At 37.8% G+C, this 23,227-nt stretch overlaps 1 protein-coding gene across 1 annotated transcript in view; it reads left to right on the top strand.

The window, feature by feature from the left end:
- Positions 1-23,227, top strand: part of MELK (maternal embryonic leucine zipper kinase) — a 75,724-nt gene that overhangs the window by 17,822 nt on the left and 34,675 nt on the right. The window contains exons 8-9 of the mRNA XM_008707829.2: positions 12,965-13,033; positions 14,471-14,569. Of these exons, the coding sequence (XP_008706051.2) occupies positions 12,965-13,033; positions 14,471-14,569 (168 nt within the window). The remainder of the gene's footprint in view (positions 1-12,964; positions 13,034-14,470; positions 14,570-23,227) is intronic.

Here is a 23,227-nt window from a genome sequence, read left to right on the forward strand (position 1 = left end):
GTCTAAATTTGGTTTGCCAGTATTTTGTCCAGGACTTGAAATTTGTTCAGAGATTAATATGTACTTTCTTTTCTTAAACTGTTTTGTTTGTTTTTGGTTTCAAGATTTTACTAGCCACATAAATTTAATTGAGGGGTATTCTTCCTTTTACTTTTTCGTTAAACAGAACTCCTGATCATCCCAAATGAGTTTTGGGAGTTCAGTTTTGGACACAAAGAATATGCCCATTTTGTCTGATTTCTCAAAGTTATTGGTATAAGAGTATTTACTAGAGACAAACTATATATCAGATTTTTCTGTATGTTTTTCAGATTTTACATATATAAGGAATTTTATATTGTATTTCTTTATGCTATTCCCTTTCCAGTTTTTTCACACACACATGAATGGAAATTTCCTGAGGTTTTTGGCTATGCTAGGGGCAAAATGACTGTCAGTATAACTGGAGCTAGGATTGACATTCTTTTGTGAACATGGAGACTTCTGAGGATACTTGACTTCTTGATGATGAGTATGTGGGAATCTTAGTAAGACATTATGTCATAAAAGATCATATAATTTTATCCATGTAAAGTTTTGAATATTCACCTTGGCCATGCAAAGGCTCAGTAAAGATGTCTGACTTTGAACAGGCTAACTTCCATATACCCCATGGATATCCACCTAGTAAAACAAAATGAGGTACTGTATGCATTTACCAACTATAAACTTTGATTTTAGAATAATTATATCTCTTTTTTATAGTGATGATTAAACAGGTTGTAATCTTTGATTTGCAATGTTAAAATGTTGTAATCCACATATAAGAAGACTACTTGGCAGGAGGACGTGCATTCAGCTCTTCCAAGTGATATCGAGGCAGTAGGGACAGGTTGAACAGAAGGGGTAGGTAGACCAGGGTTGAGGGCGGGATATATTGTTGTCTTATCCTATTGGGAAGTAGTAGCTGATCTGTCAGGAAATTGTTCCTACCAACTCTGACTCTTGAGTTAGTAGCATGATGCATACATTCTTCTAGATGTGTGGATAGCTAGGAATCTGTGCTGCAGCTTAACTTACTTCTTTATAGGGTGCTAAAGGCGAAGAAAGATTGGTTAAAACTTCAGTCAGCCTTCTTGGCCAGGCGATGTAGAGGTTGGCTGTGGTCTACCAGCCAAATCTGGCCTACCACCTGTTTGTTTAAATAAAATTTTATTGGAACATAGCCATACCTATTTGTTCATGTATCATCTGTGGCTGTGGAGTTGAGTAGATGTGACTGGGATTGTATGGCCCACAAAACCAAAATATTTACTATCTGTTCCTTTTCAGAAAAAGTTTGCTAACTCCGGGCTTAGTGTCCGTGATCTGTAGTAGAAGGGCCCTCTCCAGAGCCTGCTTGCTCCTTTTCTAGAATATTGGTCTAAAATGCCCAGGCTTGTAGTTTATCAAGAAACTGACATTCAGTTAATTGTTTTTACAATGAAAAACAAAGAATGTATGGTAAAAAGCTAAAACATTACTAAGGAGTATATAATTAAAAAAAAAAAAACAACTTCTCACCTAGCCCTCTATTTTCTTCCACAGAGACGACTATTTAGAAATTTCTCTTATACCTTTGTGGGAATTATCTGTACTTATACAAACCTTTATATATCTGTATATATCCTTTGGGATTATATAATCCACACAGTGAATGGCCCTCGCCCCCTTCTCCTTTCCTCCTTTTCATTTTATTTTATTTTATTTTATTTTTAAATATTTTATTTATTCATTTATTTTAGAGAGAGAGAGAGAGTGAGCAGGGGCGGGCAGAGGGAGAGGGAGACTCTCAAGCAAACTCCACACTAGGCACGGAGGTTGATGCAGGGCTCAATCTCACAATCCTGAGATCATGACCTCAGCTGAAACCGAGAGTCTGACGCCTAACCGACAGAGCCACCCAGGCGCACCCTGCCCTTTTTAAAAATTTTATTTTATTTTATTTTACTTTTTAAAGATTTTATTTATTTATCTGACAGAAAGAGAGACAGCTAGCGAGAGAGGGAACACAAGCAGGGGGAGTGGGAGAGGAAGAAGCAGGCTCCCAGTGGAGGAGCCTGATGTGGGTCTCGATCCCAGAATGCCGGGATCACGCCCTGAGCCGAAGGCAGACGCTTAACGACTGAGCCACCCAGGCGCCCATATCATAACCTTTTTTAAAGATGAGGGAAGTGAAGCAGAGAGTGGTAAAATAATTTGCCTGAAGTTATTCAACTAATTATTGGCAGAATTGGGATGTGAACTCAGGTGGTCTGCTTCCAAAGTCTGTATTCCCAACTACCATGCTATAGAGCATCCGAAGGAAATTAACCATTTTGTTCTCTGTGTTAAAATATATATTTCAGGTTTTTTCTTCATGCTTTTTTTTCTAGTATTTTTGCCTCTTTTAAGATTTTATTTTTAAGTAATCTATATCCAACATGGGGCTCGAACTCCCAACCCTGAGATCAGGAGTTGCTCTCCACCGACTGAGCCAGCCAGACACCCCAATACTTTAAAAATTTTTAATACTAATTTTTTGATCTACCAGAAATTAATATTGGTGTAAAAAGTAATCGAGACCCAGCTTTTTTCTAACAGTTTTTATTTTAAAATAGTTTTAGATTTACAGAAAAGTTGCAAAAATAATACAGCATTCCCGTATATCCCTCACCCAGTTTTTCCTATTATTATTTTTTAAAATTTTTAAAAAAGATTTTGTTTATTTGACAGAGATAGAGCCAGAGAGCACAAGTGCGGGGAATGGCAGAGGGAGAGGGAGAAGCAGGCTTCCCACTGAGCTGGGAGTCCAATGTGGGGCTCGATCCCAGGACCCTAGGAGCCCCTAGCTTTTCCTATTATTAACATCTCACATTACTGTGGTAGTTTGTTAAAACTAAAGAACCAGCATTGGTACATTACTAATAACTAAATTCTGTACTTTATTCCTGTTTCATGGGTTTTTCTCTAATGTCCCTTTTCTATTCTAGGACTCTTTTGGGATACTATATTATATTTAGTTGTCATATCTTCTTTGCCCTCTCTGATCTGTGATAGTTTCTAGGGATCTTTTGTTTTTAAATAAATAATTATTTATTTATTCTAAAATAAGTAATTGGTTGTCCCAGACCTGCTTATTCAATAATCCATCATTTTCCCATTGATTTGAAAGGATGGCTTTATTATATATTAAATTTCTACATTCACATATTTCTTTTTCTGGGCTTTTTATTTTGTACTTATCTTTTTGTCTATTCTTGTCTGATACATAATCGTTTTAGTTGCTGTATCTTTATAATGCCATTTATTTTATGTCTGGTAGAATTAACCTTTTCTTATTATTCTATTTTTCCTCTATAATTTTTCTGGCTGTTCTGCTATGGTTTTTTTCCCTGGTGTACTGTTTAAATGAAATGTTTGGAAAGCTAATGGGTCCATAATTTGATGGAATAAAGTCTATTCCATTTTAAAAAGGGATGATTTGGTAATGTATCTGTGGTATTAATAATGGAAAATGAATGAGTCAGGATTGGAAGACCTGGCCTTGGGTGTTCTTTCAGTTGTATGAAATTCCAGCCCTTTCAGAGGATCTGTATTTTCATAGCCTAGAAGCACACATTTGTTTATTGCTTGTCCACGTTTTTATTTCTTAATTCTTTGTGTGTTTGTGAGTGTTATTAGTGCTTTTTTTTTCTTTTGAAAAACATTGTTATTAAATTATAGTACATCTTTATAATAGACTATTCTACAGCCATACAAATAAATGAGGAAGCTCTTTAAATACTGATATGAATGATATCCAAGATAGATTGTTGGGGGGAAAAGCAAGGTTACAACAGTATGTATAGTGTACTGTCATTTTTGTAAAAATGAAGGAAAGGGAGGCATATTTGCATAGAAGGGGATACAAGAAGTTAGTCGTTGCTGTTCCTTTTGGGGAGAAAAACAAGAGGAATGGGAGACTTTTCATTCTATGCTCTTTTAGATTTTGAATCATGTTAAGTTTTTACTTCTTGCCTAATTGTTCTGGCTAGGACTTCCCGTACCATGTTGAATGGAAGTGGTGAGAATGGCCATCCTTGTCTTGTTCCTGATCTTGGAGGAAAAGATTTCAGTCTTTCCCCATTGAGTGTGGTGTTAGCTATGGATTTTTCATTTATGGGTTTTATTATATTGAGGTAGTTTCCTCTTATTTCCAGGTTATTGAGTGTTTTTATCATGAAAGGGTTTTGATTTCTGTCAAATGTCTTTCAGCTGACATATCATGTGTTTTTTCTCTTTCATTCTGTTAATGTGGTGTATCACATATATTCATTTGTGTATGTTGAACTTTCCTTGCATTCCAGGAATAAATCTCACTTGGTGATGGTGTATAATTCTTTTAGTAGGCTGCTGAATTTGGTTTGCTAGTAACAAGTTTTTAAAAAGTAGAATGATGAAGTTCCATGTGAGTTTTGAACTCCTTAAACTGATGTGGGAAGTGGAGGAGATGCCTTCTCCAGTAAAGTGTGAGTCTGTCTGTAGCAGTGGAGTTGTATGTTTACTTGAGTTGTGCTGAAGTCTCTTCTGTCTGAAGCATCTGCATCAGTCTTTTTGTTGTTGATTTTTTTTTTTTAAAGATTTAGTTTTTTTAGGTAATCTTTATACCCAGTGTGGAGCTTGAGCTCATAACCCTGAGATTAAGAGTTGCATGCTTCACTGACTGAGCCAGCCAGGTGCCCCTTGTTGATTTTTTGTGCTTTTTTCCCCCTACTTCCTTTTTTTTTTTTTTCCCCTTCTAAGGAGATAGAGCATTCTGAAATGTTTATGTTTTGTATTTTCATGACCCTTTCACGTGGATTCTCAGAAAAAATAAAATGTTTGCGGGCACGGATATTCTTATTCTTTTGTTACAAAAGTACTACCTAACATTCATGAGCTTCTTTTGTCAGACTCTAAGTGGCATAGTTAACTATTACTGTACCCTTCTTATAGATGAGGACTCTAAGGGGCAGAGACCTTAAATAACTTACTAGTCTTTTGGCTAGTAAGTGGCAGAGAGATTTGAACTCAGCTTGTCAAGCTCAGAGCTAGTTCTCATCACCATCCTGAAATACTGTTTCTCAGCTTTGTAGTTACTAGTTTCAAGAGAATCATAGACTCCTAGTTGGGAAAGTGACCCCTATCCCAAACTTCTTCTTGTGTCCATTCACTTGGAAATATTACCAGACACCCCAACTTGTCAGATTTACCAAGACTACAAGTTAATTCTCCTAATTCATATTATCGAGCGTCAGCTTTTTTACTCGCTTTAGGTGTCACTCCTGGGGGAGCAGCTGAGGTGGGTCCTCGTTTTCTTCATCAGTAGCGTTAGAGCCTTGCAGTCATCAGTCATTTCCAGGTCCGGTCCAGCTCTGAGTAGCTGTAAGTTGTCTGACTTCTCTTTGTTCACATTTGGGTTCCCTTGTTTCAGCCTAGCATTTCTGTGGAAATGTTGAATCTTGATTCTGCTCTCTTGAAATACCAGCTGTCTCTCCCAGCATTGTGCCACTTTGCACGTTTCTTAAGTATCTCTAATCCAAGTTGTCAATTGAAAAACTGAGTAGAATAGGTGCTTTGAGAATTGGGTTTTGATCTCTATCAGGTACACTTAACCAAGGTTTTGTGGTCTTATCCATAAATATAAACTGAGTGACCGTTAATGCCTTACAGAAATTGAACTACATTAGATCCATGGTGTTCCTCATTTACTGACTTAATTCTAAGCTTTGCTTTCTCTCTCTCTCTCTCTCTGTTTTTTTTAACCTGTCTGGGCCTAAGTTTCCATACTGTCTATTTGCCTTCACTTGCTGCTCCTTCAAGTTCACATTCACATGGCAGCCGTGGAATCAATGCCCTTGATTATTAATATATTATTTCTCCAATACAAGGTAAATTTTGGTAAGTCAGATATTTATACAGTGGAGTGAATATGGTAGAAAATATCTAATTCTTGTTCAGTAGAGATTTAACCTTCCTAATTAATATTATTTACTAATACTGTATATTCTTTGTTTCTCCTACTCTGAATTTCATTTTTTAGTTTTTCATGTATTTGCAAGTTGGAAATTGATTCAAATTAGGACTTTTATGCATTATTGTGGAATTTAATTTCACACATTATAGATTTTGAAATTTATTGTAATCTTGGCTCAGAACTATTGTTCCGAGGCGCACTGTAATACAGTCTGCTGGTTGAATCTAATTAAGGTGTCGTATCACTTGCATGCAGTATGTATCTTTGCCTAGAATGTTCTAAAATTCCTCACTTGGGAATAACACTTCCTTCAGTTCTTCTTGGTCTGATTGAAAAACCCAGCAATATTTCACTGTATGTAACTCTTGTTTAAGAGGCAGACTGTGTTTATCTTTTGCATTTGTTGACTATTTTAACCAAAATGCTCAACTGCAGTTTCTAGCATGATTGCCAACAGACTGGGTCTTAATCTTATTAATGTCACCTATATTCGTTTACCATCACTGCATTCAAAGACAAGCATGACTGTGCTCTAGTTCTGGGTACACAAATATTAAGAAAGTATAAATAATTTAGTAAATGAAAGTTGAATAGCTTGCAAGTAAAATTGCTTTCTAACAAGTATAATTTATAATTTTAAAGAAAATGGGCACATTATCTTTTTATGAGATTATATTTTACAATTATGGAGTTGACTATATACTGTAATTATGTGTTGGAGAGATCGCCTGCCTTTCTTAGAACCATGTGAAAAATGAACAATTTCAAGCTCTCTAGAATTCCCAGGATTATCTTGCTTAGCCCACAGGGTTTATTTCCCCCTCCTGCTTGGTTTCTCTCTCTATTACCCATTTCTTGCTCTCATTTGCAAGGTAATCGTCCCTTAAATAAACAAGAATTCTCTAAAGACTGAGCAGAAACCAGGGTTAAGTTGCACAGCCCTGGTTGACAGAGGGCCTTTTATGGAGATGCTCTTCCCCAACAGCATTGCTCGTCTCAAGGTCTTTTCCATTAGATCTTTGGGTATACTTCCAATGTTGAAATAAGGAGGCTTTCTCCCTTTTTACCTCTAGACTTTCTTAGATTTTCCAGCACAGTACAACAGAAAAAGTACTGTATGTCTCTTCTAGTGCTGTCTACTCCTTTTTTGCTCTGTAACAATGTTTTTCAATTTTGGCACTATTGACATTGTGGACTAGATAATTCTTTGTTAGGGGGGCTGTCCTACGCACTGTAGGATGTTTAGCAGCATGCCTGGCTTCTACCCACTAGATGCCGGGAGTAGCTCCCAAGTCATGACAGTAAAAAATGTCTCCAGTTGCTAAGAGAGTAGATCTTAAAAGTTTTCATCAAGGAAAGTACTAAGTGAAGAAAACTTGTAAATATGTGTGGTGATGGATATGAATCAAACTTATTGTGGTAATCATTTCATAATATATACATATATTAAATCCTTATGTTGCACACATAAAAAGGTCTCCAGACACTGCTAGATGTTTCCTGGGGAATAAAATCACCCCGTTGAGAACCAATGCCTTATAATATTGAACAAGTGCTTCATTTCCCTGGCTGAGACTTAGTTTCCTTATCTGTGTAATGTAGTTAATAATCCTTGCTTACTGCACATGAGAAAATATTTGTGCAAGTGTTTTGTGTATTTTAAGGTATTATGTACAAATAAGAGGTTGGGTTAAGGCTAGCGGTAGAACTCAGATCTGAATTCTATTTCTGTCAGTATCTCAGTGCAGAGAATGAAGCTGAGGATGTCGGGTCTTGGTGATGGGTCACAGGCCTCATGGCTTACTGTAGATGGTACTCTACAGAGCTATTCCGTCCAAACAGGGAAAGTGCATGGGTACACTTCAGGATGTAATGGCAGCAGGGCTTGACTAGATGATGTGTTCTTTACTAGGCAGTCCTGAGGCAGCCGCAATGGGGCATGGCTCCATTGGGAGGACATGTGGCACTCCTCAGAATGACTCTAGCCTTTCTTACAGTACTGAGTATTTAGCACTCTGGCATGCATGGTTTTGGCTAACATACCCATCTCTGGTCTGTTACTGTTTTGGGCATCCCTCCTCTCCCTCCTGTTTCTTTCAAATTCAACAAACATTTATTGTCTCTTACGTGCAGGGCATTGTGTTGAGTGCTTTCACATATTCCCTTTTATTCCTTTTAGAATCCTATAGGTGGAATTACTTGTTTTACAGATAGTAACAATAGTAGTAGTAAGAGTAGCATTAGTCATAGAGGCAGCAGTAGTAGAAACTAACATATATGGAGTTCTGTGCCTGGCACTGTGTTCAGTGCTTTACATGTATTGAATCACTGAATCCTAGCAACATTTTTTGGAGCAGGCACTTTTATTTTGCTTCTTTGTACAGATGAGGAAACTGAGGCACGGTGTGATTCAGTAGCTCATCCACACGACTGGGAAAGGGTAGATTCTGGATTTGAACCTAGGAAATTTGTCTCCAGAGTCTACTCTCTTAGGAAATAGGTCCAGAGTGATTAAATAACTTGTACAAGTTCATGGAGCTACTAAGAAGCAGGCGTAATGTTGAGTCCATTCCGTTCCTGTTTCCAGTGTGCTGAGCACCATGCTTCTCATTGACCTGTTCTTGCTTCTTTCTGGCGAGGATGGCTTCCGTGTGCTAACTTAGAGCACAGTAGGGGGATCTGTTAGAAGATATGTCATGAATTCAGGATGGGATGGTAAAAGAGGTGATAAAATGAGGCAAAGAGGAACTTGGAATCAGTCTGGTGGAGCTTTTCTTATTCAGTGCTTTGTTCTGAATATTTCTTTTTACATCTGGTTTCTGTAGAATACTTCTTTTAGTTAAGAGTACTTTTGTTTTGGGTGGTACTTTCTGAATTTAAAGGCATAACATTTCTTTTATTTTGATAGATCTGGTGATGGGCCTATTATCTGTGTTGGAGCAGACCAGAAAGGGCTAGAACCTAGAACCAGACCTATCCTTAGGGTGGGCAGGTGCTGGTGGGAGAGAGGTATGTGTGGAGTTAAACCCTTATAGATGGTGTATTAGTTTCCTAGGGTTGTTGTAACAAAGTACTACAAGGCAGGGCCTTAAAACGACAAAAATTCATTCTCTCACAGTTCCGGAGGCTAGAAGTCCAAGTCAGGTGTCAGTAGAGCCATGTTTCTCTGAAGGCTCTTGGGGAGAATTCTTTGCCTCTTTCTAGCTTCTGGTGTTTGTTGGCAATCCTTGGAAGGCCTTGAATTGTAGTTGTATCACTCCAGTCTCTGCCTCTGTCTTCACATGGCCTACTTCCCTGTGTTTATGTCCCTGTGTCCTAATTTCCCTCCTTTTATAAGGACATCAGTCATATTGAATTTAGGGCCCACTCCTACTCAGTATGACCTCATCTTAACTTGATTACATCTGCAAGAGACTCTATTTCCACATAAGAACGCATTCACACATTCTGGGTGGACGTGCATTTGGGACTGCATCCAGTGCAGATGGTGTCCAGAGAGTAAGCAGCAAGGCTCCACTACCAGCATGAGGGGAGACCCCTGGAGTTCATGGGGGTTCTGACCAGTGAATGAAACATGACAGAGGACACCGCAGGAACAGATTGTAATTGGAGATTCAGGTAGGTCATAACCATTTGATCGGTATAAACAGGTAGGGGAGTCCTTACCCCAGGCCGCTCTCTACCTTCTCTGGGGCTCTGGCAAGAACAAGCCAAACTGTTTGAGAAAGCAGGCAAATGGTCATGTTACTAAGAAAGAGAACAGGTTAAGGCACCCAGGATTTGAATCATGAGAGGCCTCAGTCTCAGTAGTAAGGAGAAGCTCAGATAGGAGGGTGGGGCCAACTAGGTCAGGACCAGTCAAACAGCAACTGTGACTCACTGCTCAGTCCCAGAGAGTTGGCTGAAGCATCTAAAAATGCCCCCTTCCTAGGGATAGATCTGCATGGAGTAAGGAAAAGAGAATTAAAGGCTTTATCACTGTAATTCAGTTTCCAACACTGGCTAGAGTTAAGGTGCCCTGGCAAGGTGTAAGAATAAGAAAAAGAGTGGGCTCTCTGGATGATATTGAGTGCCCTGGATAAAGGAGATTGAAAAATTTAATAACATTAAATCTCATTTGTGAATTAAAGAAAGCTCTTGCCCATTCTGGGAAGCACTTCGTAGGCTAGCCTCTCTGCTCTCATCAGAGAGGCTGAGTCAGATATGGAGTTGTTTTGACATTGACACCTTTTCTTTTTAAATTTATTGCTTGATAATGCTTCTTTGGGACTTTGCTTATTTCTTTAACATAATCAAAATCCAACATGCCATGTAGTCCTAGGACTCTGAGCGACCCATACATGTCTGTTTCTCCCCTCGCCTTGGAGCTGGGCTGATTTCTGGAGGATGATGTTCTGGACAGTTTATAAGAGCAGAGAACCCCAATGCTTGGGCTAGTCGATGGCTTCTCCATCTACCTGCTCCACCCTTCTAGCCTTATTTAACTGCTGTAGGTTTTGTGCGTGTGTGCATGTGTCCATGTGTGCTTGCCCTTGTCTCCCTGGACCTATATTATATTTCTGACTCAGGAGCCTTATTCAGTGCCTTTTGTCTTCTGTCATTAGTTTTGGGGACCCTCTGGAATTTGCCAGCAGACTATGTTCCTTCGCTCCCAAAGTTATCACAAACAATTCTGTGATCAATGTTACTGTTCATATATTTTTGTATGCCAGATTATTTGCTTAGGATAAATTGGTGGAAGTGAAATTGCTGGATCAAGGATATGCAATTTTGAATGTTTTTTATACATATTTCTATATTATTCTCCAGGAAAGCTTATATTCTCTAGTTGTATATATAAGCACTCTTGTCCCTGAACTCTTAATAACACTGGATAATGTTTTTAAGTTTGTCAGTTTGATAGACAACCGATGGTATCATATTTTTGTTTAAATTAATTACTTTTTTATTACTAGATTAGTTGGACATATTTTCATGTTTATTCTTTGTTCATTTTCTTTTGGAGTGTTTGCTTTTCATCCCATTCCTTTATTTATTAATTGAATACCTTTTCATCCCATTCCTTTATTTATTAATTGAATACCTTTTATATGCTGGGGCCAGACACTATTCTTTGGGAACAGTACTGACAAAATCCCTGTGATTAAGGAGCTTAAGTTCTATTGTAGTGAGATAGAAAATAAGTAATATGATGAGTGGGGATAAGGACTGAACAAAAGGTAGGCATGAAAGGGAGGTAGAGAATGATTGTGGGGATGCTATGTTATAAAAGGGGTCGTGGGAAGCCTCACCAATACCACTAGTGTATAAGTGGAGACCTGAAGATTAAGACAAAAGCTCTGCTGATGTTTGGGGAGAGCATTATAAGGCAGAAGAAACAAACAGTGCAAAGGCCCTGAGGCTGGACTGTGTTTGACATGTGACTATAGTTTGGTGAATGAGGGGGAGAGTTAGGAGGTGAGTCTGAGAGGTAGCAAGGAGTGGGTGGGTGTGGGGATAGAGAGCATGCATTTAGGGCCTTGGAACCAGAATAAGGGATTTGGATTTTATTTTGAGTGATCTGGGGAAGCATTGGAGAGTTTTGATGGTGAAGTGGCATGACCTGAACTCATGTTTTAAAAGAACATGGGTGGTGGTGAGTGGAGACTAGACTGGGAGTGGTGGGAGGGGCAGTAGTGGAATCTGGAACATCAGTTAGGAGCTCTTGCAATATGCCAGATGGGAGATGCTAGTGGCATGGTGGAAGTAGTGACAAGTGGTTCTGGGTAGATTTTTAACATAGAACCAATAGACTTTGCTGATGGATTGGATGTGAGGTGTGAGAGAAAGAGGAATTAAAGATGACTCTGTTTTCTGGCCATTTCCAGAGATGGGGGAAAATGTGGGCAGAACAGGTTGCCTGGTGGTGAAATCTTAGTGATTTGTAAGAGCTTTTTATGTGATGAAGTTTATTAATGTTTAGCCTTTAGGTGGAAAATTTTTCTTTCCTCAATTTGTTTTTAGTTAACTTAGTGCTGTTTTGCTATACAGAAATGTCAACTGTTAGTCTTTATAGTTTTTGGTTTTGCTGTCATGTTTAGAAAAATTCTAAAAATAATCACCTCTTCTTTACTTAAGTACTGTATGGTTTTGTATTTGCATTCCCTCTTTAATCTGGATGAAATTAATTTTGGCATAAACTGTGAATTAAAGTTCAATCTTAATTTTTTCATATAATTAACCTTTTATCCTAGCATCATTAAACAATTTGTTCTTTGCTAAGAGAAATAATTGTATCATTTCCTCTGAATTGGGAAAGAGGGGTGTGTGGTAGGTTGTGTAAAGAGATATTCTAGGACATATTAGTGTTTAGCAAGCCCCTGGTCTTGTCTTTGGTTGATGACTCGGTGACTGTAATTTCTGAGTATCCCAGATTGTAGACATTTGTCTCCTGAGCCTGTGCCATTCCCAAAACATGTACTTGACTTAGAAAATGGCTTACATCAGTTTCCCTCAATGATTGTGAATTCTGTCCTATGGATGATATGTGACCTGTTTTTAACCACAGCCTATGTCCTGCCACCAAATATGCTTTTCTGCTACTTGATATTGTCACCTGATAATTGTTTTGAGATTATAAACTAAAATTTGTTTTAGTAATATGAACATTGACTACAGTGTGTACTAGCTGTCCATTTAACCACATTACGGATTCCAAAAACTTCCACATTTATGTATTCCAGTTACATTCTCTGTGCTCTAGTCCTTCTCTGATAGGTGGATAATGTAGAAGTGATGATATTTAACTTATTGGATTTTCTTCTTTAGGGCAAGACATATGTCTCTTATGTTGTTAATAATGTTTGCCAAACTTATAGTTGGGTTAAGTCTTCAAGTTTGGAAGTAAACTTCTAGCATTTTGTCATCTTAGAGATTTATGTCAAGGCTGATTGAACCTAAATCTCTTAAATGTTTCTTTATTTTTTGTAGAGAGGGAAATACGAGGTACCTAAGTGGCTCTCTTCCAGTAGCATTCTGCTTCTTCAACAAATGCTACAGGTAAACTTTGTTATTTATTTTTTAAATAATAGAAGTGTACTGTGCTTGTTTGATCCAACTGTAAGATGTCTGTGGTGCTGCTACATTTGGAGGACAATGCTGTTTTTCTATTAGCTTAACAAAATTCCATTCATTGTATCTACTGCCCTCCACAAGATCCTTTCTTAATTGTGTTGCAAATGCATTTCCTTTCAGACCTCTACCATATGTCTTTGCTGAGTGGTTTTCCTTCCTTTTTCTTGAGCATTGTCTGTTTTCTCTGTCCGGCTCTTTCCCTTTTCTGGCTCCCACTCTTGCACATGAAGTGTATAGTAGACAGGGAGTACATGCTTGAATGAGCTGATGGCCAATCGAGTGGACCCCATGACCTCGTGCAATGGTTCTCAAACTTTACTGTGTATCAGGATTGCCAGATGGGCTTGTTAAAACACAGATTGCTGGGTGCCACCCCGAGAGTGTCCAGTTGAATGATCTGGGGCATGACTAGGGATGTGCCTTTCTGCCCAGCTTCCGGATGCTGCTGATGCTGCTGGTCTTGCTATACCACACTTTGAGAACCACTGATTTAGGGAAATCGACTCTGAGAGCTAAAGGTAGGAGTGCTAAAATCTAGGTATCTACCCTGCCAATCTGTAGGCATGCCACCTCACCTGGTTCTGATCTGTCAAATGGGGATTCTGAGCCTGGCCTCACTGCTATGTAGTTTTAGGAGGATAAAATGAGATAAATAGGAAACACTTTGAAAATATGAGTACCTTATTAGTGCACTATTTTTTTCATTTTTATTTATTCAGATTATCTTTCAGTTTTTCCATCTATTAAGGCATCTCCACTTTTTATTCAGAATTTACCTCAGGCTCACCCACCTTGATTAAGTAGGGCCAGACCACCAAATCTCCAAAATGAGATTGAAAACACCTCATCCTTTCTTCTAAACTCCAAAAACCTTAATCTTTGTTGATTAATTTTCCTCCCCTCACATTTGAAAATTACAAATGGAAAAGAAAGGTGTGCTTTTCAACTTGTTCTACGTGATTGTAAGCTCATCGGAGGTAGAGATTGCATATTCACTATGAATGCCCTGCATTGTGGCTGCTTGAATATTAAATTGGTGAATATTTCCTGTGAATAGGTTTTCCAGCAAAGACTATTACATCATACAATAGATTGACTGAACTTCATGAATAATGTCCATACCAATGAAGTTCATGTTTGTTAAACATTTATCTTCTAAGCGCATGTTGGTTGCTATAGTTTTCTTGCCTCTATTGCCTTTTTTAAAGAATTTATTCCAAGGCCATTTTAAGGTCTTTGACAGCATTTTTGTGATGATAAAGTTTACATCTGTTCTGATGAATTTTGAGTTCTTGGAAGGAAAGGAGTTCTGTGTTCCCTATTTGAAATGTTAATCTCTAGCTTCTTCTCAATGGCCACTAGGTGGACCCAAAGAAACGGATTTCTGTGAAAAATCTATTGAGCCATCCCTGGATCATGCACGATTACAACTGTCCTGTTGAGTGGCAAAGCAAGAATTCTGTAAGTAAAATGAAGTCTGGTAGAATTTTTCAAAAAAAACTTTGTTTGGTCTTTGTGTGGATTCAGGACCTACAGTGATGTGGTTTAAATATAAAAGGAAATGTATTTTGTAGACTTGTTTATCAGATTGGTGTTTGTGGAGGCTTGTAACCTAATTATATATTTGTCTGTTAATCTCTAGGACAGTGGCTCTTAGTTCAGGCTGCACATGAGAATCATTGGGACCTTAAAAAAAAGTGCCTGTGCCCATCCTAGAACAGTTAGTGGTTAATTTCAAAAGCTTCCGGGTATTTTTTTACGTGTAGTCAGGATGGCGAACAGTGCTCTGGAAATCATAGGCAAGTCACTTAACTTTGCCAGATCTATTTATTATTCATCTGTAAAAAGTAGATTAAATCAGTTCTGTCTACTTCCCAGAGTAGTTATGAGGTTATAGCGGATCTCAGACTTTTAAGTCTGAGGACTCCTTTACACTCTTAATATTTATTTATTGATTCATTTAAAAAGTAACAGTAGTAAACCTATTACATTTTATCTCAAGTTAATTTTTTCATGAAAAATAACTTTAAAAAATAAGTTTAATGAGAGGAGTAGCATCTTTGCAAATTTCCTTAAAGTCTAGCTTGATAGAAGACACTAGGATCTCATCTGCTTCTGTGTTCTGTCTCTTTTGGTATGTTGTTTTGATTGAAGCAGATGAAGAAAAAGCAGCCTCACACAGATATGTACTAGGACAATGGATTAACACTTTAAAATTTTTTCAGATAATTAGGGATATTCTGTGATAGTCCATTAAAACTTAACAAATAGTGGTTTCTTACGGGTTAGTTGCTTGTGGAATCAATGAAGTTGTTGTACTCTATTACATTAAAATCAGTTGGTCTATCCATTGGATCTCTTCCCAGTGTAACATTACGCGTTGGTCATTTGGAAAATATTGGTTCACTGAGTTATGTAGATCTTCCAAATGTTAACACTTTTCATTATACAATAGAAAAAAACCCTCACATTCCTTAAAGTTTCTATTGATCTCATCAGAAAAGCTTTAAGAAGTGGAAAGCTATTAAACTAATGGTGGCAGGTAACAAGTTTTTGAAAATCCTAATTTTATTTTTAAAGATTTGTTTCTTTTAGCGGGGGAGGGGCAGAGGGAGAGAGAGTCTTAAGCCGTCTTCACGCTGAGCACAGAGCCCAACGTGGGGCTCAATCTCACGACCCTGAGATCACAACCTGAGCTGAAACCAAGAGTTGGGCACTTTAACTGATTACGTCACCCAAGTGCCCCCCAAAATCCTAATTATTGATTGAAAGCCCAAATTGTATCATTAGCAACAAATACTCTCAGTTGTTTGTTTCCCTTTAAGTGACAAGTTCATTTTGTTCATTTTTGAGAAAAGGCCAAATACCCAAGTATAAATATAGTTTGTCTTTTAAGTGAAAATGGTGTTCATGAAGAAAACAGGTAATTCAACTCATAACTCAGTCACACAGATGCTTTTCCTCTATACAGCCATCATATTTTGGTATGCAGAAGGGCTTTATGCATATTTCCCGTTTTGTCACATAGAATATCGAAAGCACATGTACTGAGTGGCCGAGATTTAATAAAATTAGTACTTTTTACTACTTCATCAATGATATTCTTAATTGAAACTGTCTTAAAAATTTTTTTTGAACTGTGAGTGCATGACAAAGAATACGATATCTTAATATAGTTTGGTGTCACTGCATTGATTCATACTAAGGCACCAACAGTGTTACTCATCTTTGCTTTTGCACCATCACTGCAAATATTAACATTGTGAAAAATGAAAAACAGTATTATTATAAAAATAGTTTTGACCTTGGAGATCCTCAGGGCTCTGTGGACTACACCCTGAGAACTGGCCTTATATATATGTATGAAAGAACTTTAAACAGAGTCCTATGCGAGTTTAAGCAGTTATTTAAATAATTATTCTTGCATTAACGTTTAAATCTTTTTTTAACAAATGGCAACTTGAACTTGGCAAAAATGGAAATATTACTAAAGGATAGGTATGCTTTGATATTAGTTAACTATTACGGTATAAAATGAAATCTCAAAATTTAGTGACTTAAAACAATAATAACTTATAATTCTATGGACCAGCAATTTGGGCTGGCTCTAATGGGCAGTTGTGCAGACCTTACCTGGAGTCCCTCATGTGACTGCAGTCATCTGGTGCCTTGATTGCAGCGGAATGGTCTATGCCTCACTCACAAGACCAGCTGTTTGTGCTGGCTGTTTGTTGGGCCACATTGTGTGCGGCAGGCTAGTCTGGGCTTCTGGAAATGCTTCCTGGATTCCAAAAGAGGCAAGAAAGTGGGCAAACTCTAATCCTGAATTTTTCAAGCATTTTTCAAGCCTCTGCTTATATCATATATGCTAGTATCCCATTCACCAAGGCAAACCACATGGCAAAGCCTGGAACCTCTGTGAAAAGTGTGTCCTTCTAAGTCAGTACAATTCATATCCCTAATATATAGATAAGGAAATCAAGAAATGAAAAATAACGATTTAAAAAATAAATTTTGAAGGTGGCATCACTTTACATCTTTGCAGATTACTTTTGAATCTGGCTTAATAGAAGACACTTGGATACTTACCTCCTTTTGCATTCAGTCTGTTTTGCTATGTTGTTTTGATTGAAGCATAAATAAAATGTAGCCTCACATAGATATGTGGTTAGAGAAGTAATCTAATACTTTAAAGGAGAAATATTTTAATGGCCTTTTCGGGTAATTGGACACATTCTCTGATAATCTACTAAAATTTCTGCAGTGGAGTGGGGTATGTGCATGGGTCAACAGAATAGCTTGGTGGTTTTTCAGACATGCCACAATGTGGACTTGGTAGAGCAGTGAGGTATTTGCTTTCTGGAATAATCACACTAATAAATATAAATAAATACTCTTCGCAGTAGCCAACTGGTCTTGGAAAAACAGAGTAAGCTTGTTTTTAGCTCCTTGTCACTAGTCTGCCCACTGTTATGAAATGCCTTCTGATTCTCCTATGACTGTCAGCTCCTAAAATTTTTTCTTATTCAGGGTGCCTGGGTGGCTCAGTCGTTAAGCATCTGCCTTCAGCTCAGGGCATGATCCCGGGGTCCTGGGATCGAGCCCCACATTAGGCTCCTCTGCTGGGAGCCTGCTTCTTCCTCTCCTACTCCCCCTGCTTGTGTTCCCTGTCTCACTGGCTGTCTCTCTCTCTGTCAAATAAATAAATAAAATCTTTAAAAATAAAATTTCTCTTCTTTATATTCCCCTTGGTCGTCCATGACATCTTTTTTTTTTTTAATTTTATTTATTTATTTGAAAGAGACAGCCAGCGAGAGAGGGAACACAGGCAGAGGGAGTGGGAGAGGGAGAAGCAGGCTCCCAGCGGAGGAGCCTGATGTGGGGCTCGATCCCAGAATGCCGGGATCACGCCCTGAGCCGAAGGCAGACGCTCAACAACTGAGCCACCCAGGCGCCCCCGTCCATGACATCTTTAATATCTATTGAGCAAATGCAGTTAGAGCAGCAACTTATTTCTTTTCTTTTTTAAGTTTTTATTTAAATTCCAGTAGTTTCAGGTATACAATATAGTGATTCAACACTGCTGTACGTCACCTGGTGCTCATCAAAACAACTGTCCTCCTTAATCCTCATCACCCATTTCACCCATCCCTCTGCCCACCTCCCTTCTGCGAGCCATCAGTTTGTTCTCATTAGTTCTGCTAACCATCAGTTTATTCTCTAAAAGTCTGTTTCTTGTTTTGCCCCTCTCTTTCTCTCTGTCTTTCCCCTTTGCTTGTTTGTTTTGTTTCTTAAATACCACATGTGAGTGAGATCATGTGGTATTTGTTTTTCTCTGACTGACTTATTTCACTTAGCATAATACTCTCTAGCTCCATCCATGTCGTTCAAATGGCAGGATTTCATATATTTCATTGTATATATATGCACAGCACATCTTCTTTACCCATCTATTGATGGACACTTGGGCTGTTTCTATAATTTGGCTATTGTAGATAATGCTGCTATAAACATCGGGGTGTATGTATTCCCCCCCTTTTAAAAAATATTTTATTTTTAAGTAATCTCCACACACAACACAGGGCTTGAATTCACAACCCTGAGATCAAGAGTTGTATCCTCCACTGACCGAGCCAGCCAGGCACGCCTCTTTGAATTAGTATTTTTCTTTCTTTAGCTAAATACCTAGAAAGATTGTGCGATTGCTGGATCATAGGGTAGTTCTGGATCATAGGGTAGTTCTATTTTTACCTTTTTTTTTTTTTTTAAGATTTATTTATCTATCTGGGAGAGAGAGAACATAAGCAGATAGAGAATCTCAAGCAGGCTCCCTGCTGAGCACGGAGCCCAGTGCAGGGCTCGATCTCGACCCTGAGATCATGATCTGAGCCAAAACCAAGAGTCAGATGCTTAACCGACTGAGCCACCCAGGTGCCCCTTATTTTTAACTTTTTGAGAAATCTCCATATTATTTTCCAGAGTGGCTGCACTAGTTTGCATTCCCACCAACAGTGCAAGAGCATTCATTCGCCTTTCTCTACATCCTCACCAACACCTGCTGTTCCTTATGTTCTTGATTTTAGCCATACTGAAGGGTGTGAGGTGATAGGTCGTTGTTGTAGTTTTGGTTTGCATTTCCTGATGATGAGTGATGTTGAGCAAAAATGTCTATTCATGTCTTCTGCCCATTTTTAATCAAATTATTCATCTTTTAGGTGTTGAGTAGGGTAAGTTCTTTATATATTTTGGATACTAACCCTTTATCAGATATATCATTTGCAAATATATTCTCCCATTCCATAGGTTGCCTTTAGTTTTGTTGATTGTTTCCTTCACTGTACGGAAGCTTTTTATTTTGATGTAGTTCCAATGGTTTATTTTTTATTTTATTTCCCTTGCCTCAGGAGACATATCTAGAAAGAAGTTGCTGTGTCAAAAAAGTTACTGCCTGTGTTCTCTTCTAGGATTTTTATGGTTTCAGGTCTCACATTTAGGTCTCTAATCCATTTTTTAATTTGTTTTTGTGTATCGTGTAAGAAAATGGGTCCAGTTTTATTCTTTTTCATGTTGCTGTCCAGATTTCTCAACATTTGTTGAAGAGACATTCTTTTTCCCATTGGATCTTCTTTTCTGCTTTGTTGAAGATTACTTGACTATATAATTGTGGATTAATTTCTGGGTTTTCTGTTCTGTTCTATTGATCTATGTGTCTATCTCTGTGCCAGTACAATACTGTTTTGATTACTACAACTTTGTAATATAACTTGAGATCCAGAATCATGATGCCTCCAGCTTTGTTTTTTCTTTTTCAAGGTTGCTTTGGCTACTTGGGGGTCTTTTGTGGTTCCATACAAGTTTTTGGGATTGTTTGTTCTAGCTCTGGGAAAAACGCTGTTGGTATTTTGTTAGGAATTACATTAAATGTGTAGATTGCTGTAGGTAGTGTAGACATTTTAACAGTATTTATTCTTCCAATCCATGAACATGGAATGTCTGTCCATTTCTTTGTGTCATCTTTGATTTCTTTCATCAGTTTTTTATAGTTTTCAGAGTACAAGTCTTTTACTTCTTTCATTAGGTTTATTCCTAGGTATCTCATTGTTTTTGGTACAATTGTAAATGGGATTGATTCCTTAATTTCTCTTTCTTCTGCTTCGTTATTGATGACTAGAAATGCAGCAGACTTCTGTACATTGAATTTATATCCCGTGACTTTACTGAATTTGTGTTTCAGTTCTAGCAGTTTTTTGGTGGAGTCTTTTGGGTTTTCTACATAGAGTATCATGTTATTTGCAAATAGTGAAAGTTTTACTTCTTTCTTGACAATTTAGATGCCTTTTATTTCTTTTTGTTGTCTGATTGCTGTGGCTAAGACTTCTAGTATTATGTTGAGTAAAAGTGATGAGTGTTGACATCCCTGTCTTGTTCCTGACCGTAGAGGAAAAGCTCTTAGTTTTTCCCCATTTAGGATGATATTAGCTGTGGGTTTTTCATATATGGCCTTTATTATGTTGAGGTATGTTTCCTCAGAACTTACTTTGTCAAGGGTTTTTATCATGAATGGATGTTGTAGTTTGTCAGAAGCTTTTTCTTCATCTATTGAAATTAACATATGGTTCTTATCCTTTCTCTTAGTGATGTGATATAGCACGTTGATTGATTCGCGAATATTGAACCAGTCTTCCAACCCGGGAATAAATCCTACTTGATTGTGACGAATGATTTTTTTTTTTAATGTATTGTTGGATTTGGTTTACTAGTATTTTTTTTTTAATTTTCTAGTATTTTATTGAGAATTTTTGCATCTATGTTCATTGGGGGAATATTGGCCTGTAGTTCTCTTTTTTTAGTGGTGTCTTTATCTGGTTTTGGTATCAGGGTAATGCTGACCTCATAGAATGGATTTGGTAGTTTTCCTTCCTTCTCTTATTTTTTGGAGTAGTTTGAGAAGAACAGGTATTAACTCTTTTCTTTTCTCTCTCTTTTTTTTTTAAGTATGCTCCACACCCAGCATGGAGCCTAACATGGGACTTGAACTCACAACCCTGAGATAAGACCCGAGCTGAGATTGAGTCGTATGTTTAACTGACTGAGCCACCCAGGCGCCCCTAACTCTTCTTTAAATGTTTGGTAGAATTTGCCTGTGAATCCGTCTGGTCCTGGACTTTTGTTTGTTGGAAGTTTTTTGATTACTGATTTAATTTCTTGGCTGGTTATTGGTCTGTTCAAGTTTTCTATTTCTTTCTGTTTCAGTTTAGGTAGTTTATATGTTTCTAGGAACTCATCCGTTTCTTTTAGGTTGTCCAATTTGTTGGCATATAGTTTTTCATAATAATCTTTTATAATTGTTTGTATTTCTGTGTTGTTGGTTATTTCCCCTTTCTCATTTGTGATTTTATTTATTTGGGTCCTTTCTCTTTTCTTTTTGATAAGTTTGACTAGAGTTTTATCAATTTTATTAATTGTTTTCAAAGAACCAGCTCCTGGTTTCATTGATCTGTTGTATTGGTTTTTTTTTTTTTTTAAGTTTCTATATCATGTATTTCTTTTCTAATCTTTATTATTTCCTTCCCTCCGATGGCTTTAGGTTTCACTTGTTCTTCTTCTCGATGCTTTAGCTGTAAGGTTAGGCTGTTGAGCTGCAGTGTCATTCTAGCAACTAGCAATACTGATTCTAAGAACAGCAGACTGTGCAGGTGTGTGAACAGTGCAGTAGCAGGGCCGGGCAAGCTGGGATGTGTCCCTTGTGAGGTGGAGGGAGTGGGTGGTGCAAATGCCTGTGTTCAACCATTGGGGGTCATCATTTCTCCACGTGTGGGAGGGCTTTGCATGTCTTCTCAGCCATGATCCTAATAAGATAGGATACACTACTGCTTGCGGGAGAACAGAGGCCAACATGAAGAAAGTCTCTGATTTCACCAACAAAAAAAATTATTTTAAATTTGGGTGCAGTATAAAATAAATATATAGTTTTGAGTGTTCAAAAAAGTATCCAATTTTCCTTATATCTCAGTATAATGATTGCTAATATTTACTAAATACTTAACTATAATTGAATAGTGTGCTAGCATAGTAAGAACGCTCTATAGAGCCCTTAGGATTTTACCTTTAACAGTCAGGTGCTACCCTATGGGCTTTGAGTTTTTAAATCTTTTAGCTCATTTAATCTTCATACCAACCCTCTGAAGTAGATACTGTTATTGTCTCCATTTTGCAGATGAAGCAACTGAGACACAGAATCGTAAAGTGACTTCCCCAAGGTCAAACAACTAGTAAGTGTAGAACCAGGATTTGAACCTAGACATAAGGGCTCCAGAATGTGATGGAGCTGACAGGTCAAGTAGTTCAAATGTAGGGCGTGCAGCCTGTGTAGCTGTGGCCTTTCTGACGAGGATTGCTTGTCTGGTCTGTTACAACAGCTAATGGAGCAGGGTTGTGGAGAGGTGGCGTTGTGGTTTGGTAGAACAAACTCTGGGCTAGGAACGAAAAATGCCAGTCTTGGGCACATTGCAGGAACTTTTCCGAGTCTTCGTTTTCTCACTTCCAATGTGGGTATTCTGATGTCAACCTCTTTTACGTATGTTTGGGTTATGTTTTGCCATTTATAGAATGCCTTTACATGTTATGTCATTCATCTGTCTTGCCTGCCTTACAGTACTGCTTTGGGGATCAAATGAGTAATATACAGGAATATAAGCAGTGATTGTTGCTTTTCAAAGTATTTGCTTTTCTCCCCTCAATTTTCTGTTTCTTCAAGAGTGAATTATAAAATAATTCAGATTTACTTGGATATTTAATGTATAGGTGCTATTCTATAACTCTATGCATGATCTCCTTCTATCATTTTCACACATAGCTCTAGTACCCGAGTATTGTATCAAATAGAAGTTATATTCATTTCTATTTTCTGCCCTACTGAACAGGAAATGTCGTAGGCACGGATAATCCAAAGTAATTGGCTAGCTTTTGGTATTCATTTTTGTACTTATTTAACTTGAGTATGTGTGGCTGAGAATTCAGAATATAGATCTTCTTTGACTTAAGGGGTTACATCCCGATAAACCCATCGTAAGTTGAAAATATTGTTAAGTAAAAAATGCATTTAATACATCTTACCTG

Source organism: Ursus maritimus, unplaced genomic scaffold (genome assembly GCF_017311325.1).
Source record: "Ursus maritimus isolate PB19 unplaced genomic scaffold, ASM1731132v1 scaffold_17, whole genome shotgun sequence".
Classification (NCBI taxonomy): Eukaryota; Metazoa; Chordata; class Mammalia; order Carnivora; family Ursidae; genus Ursus; species Ursus maritimus.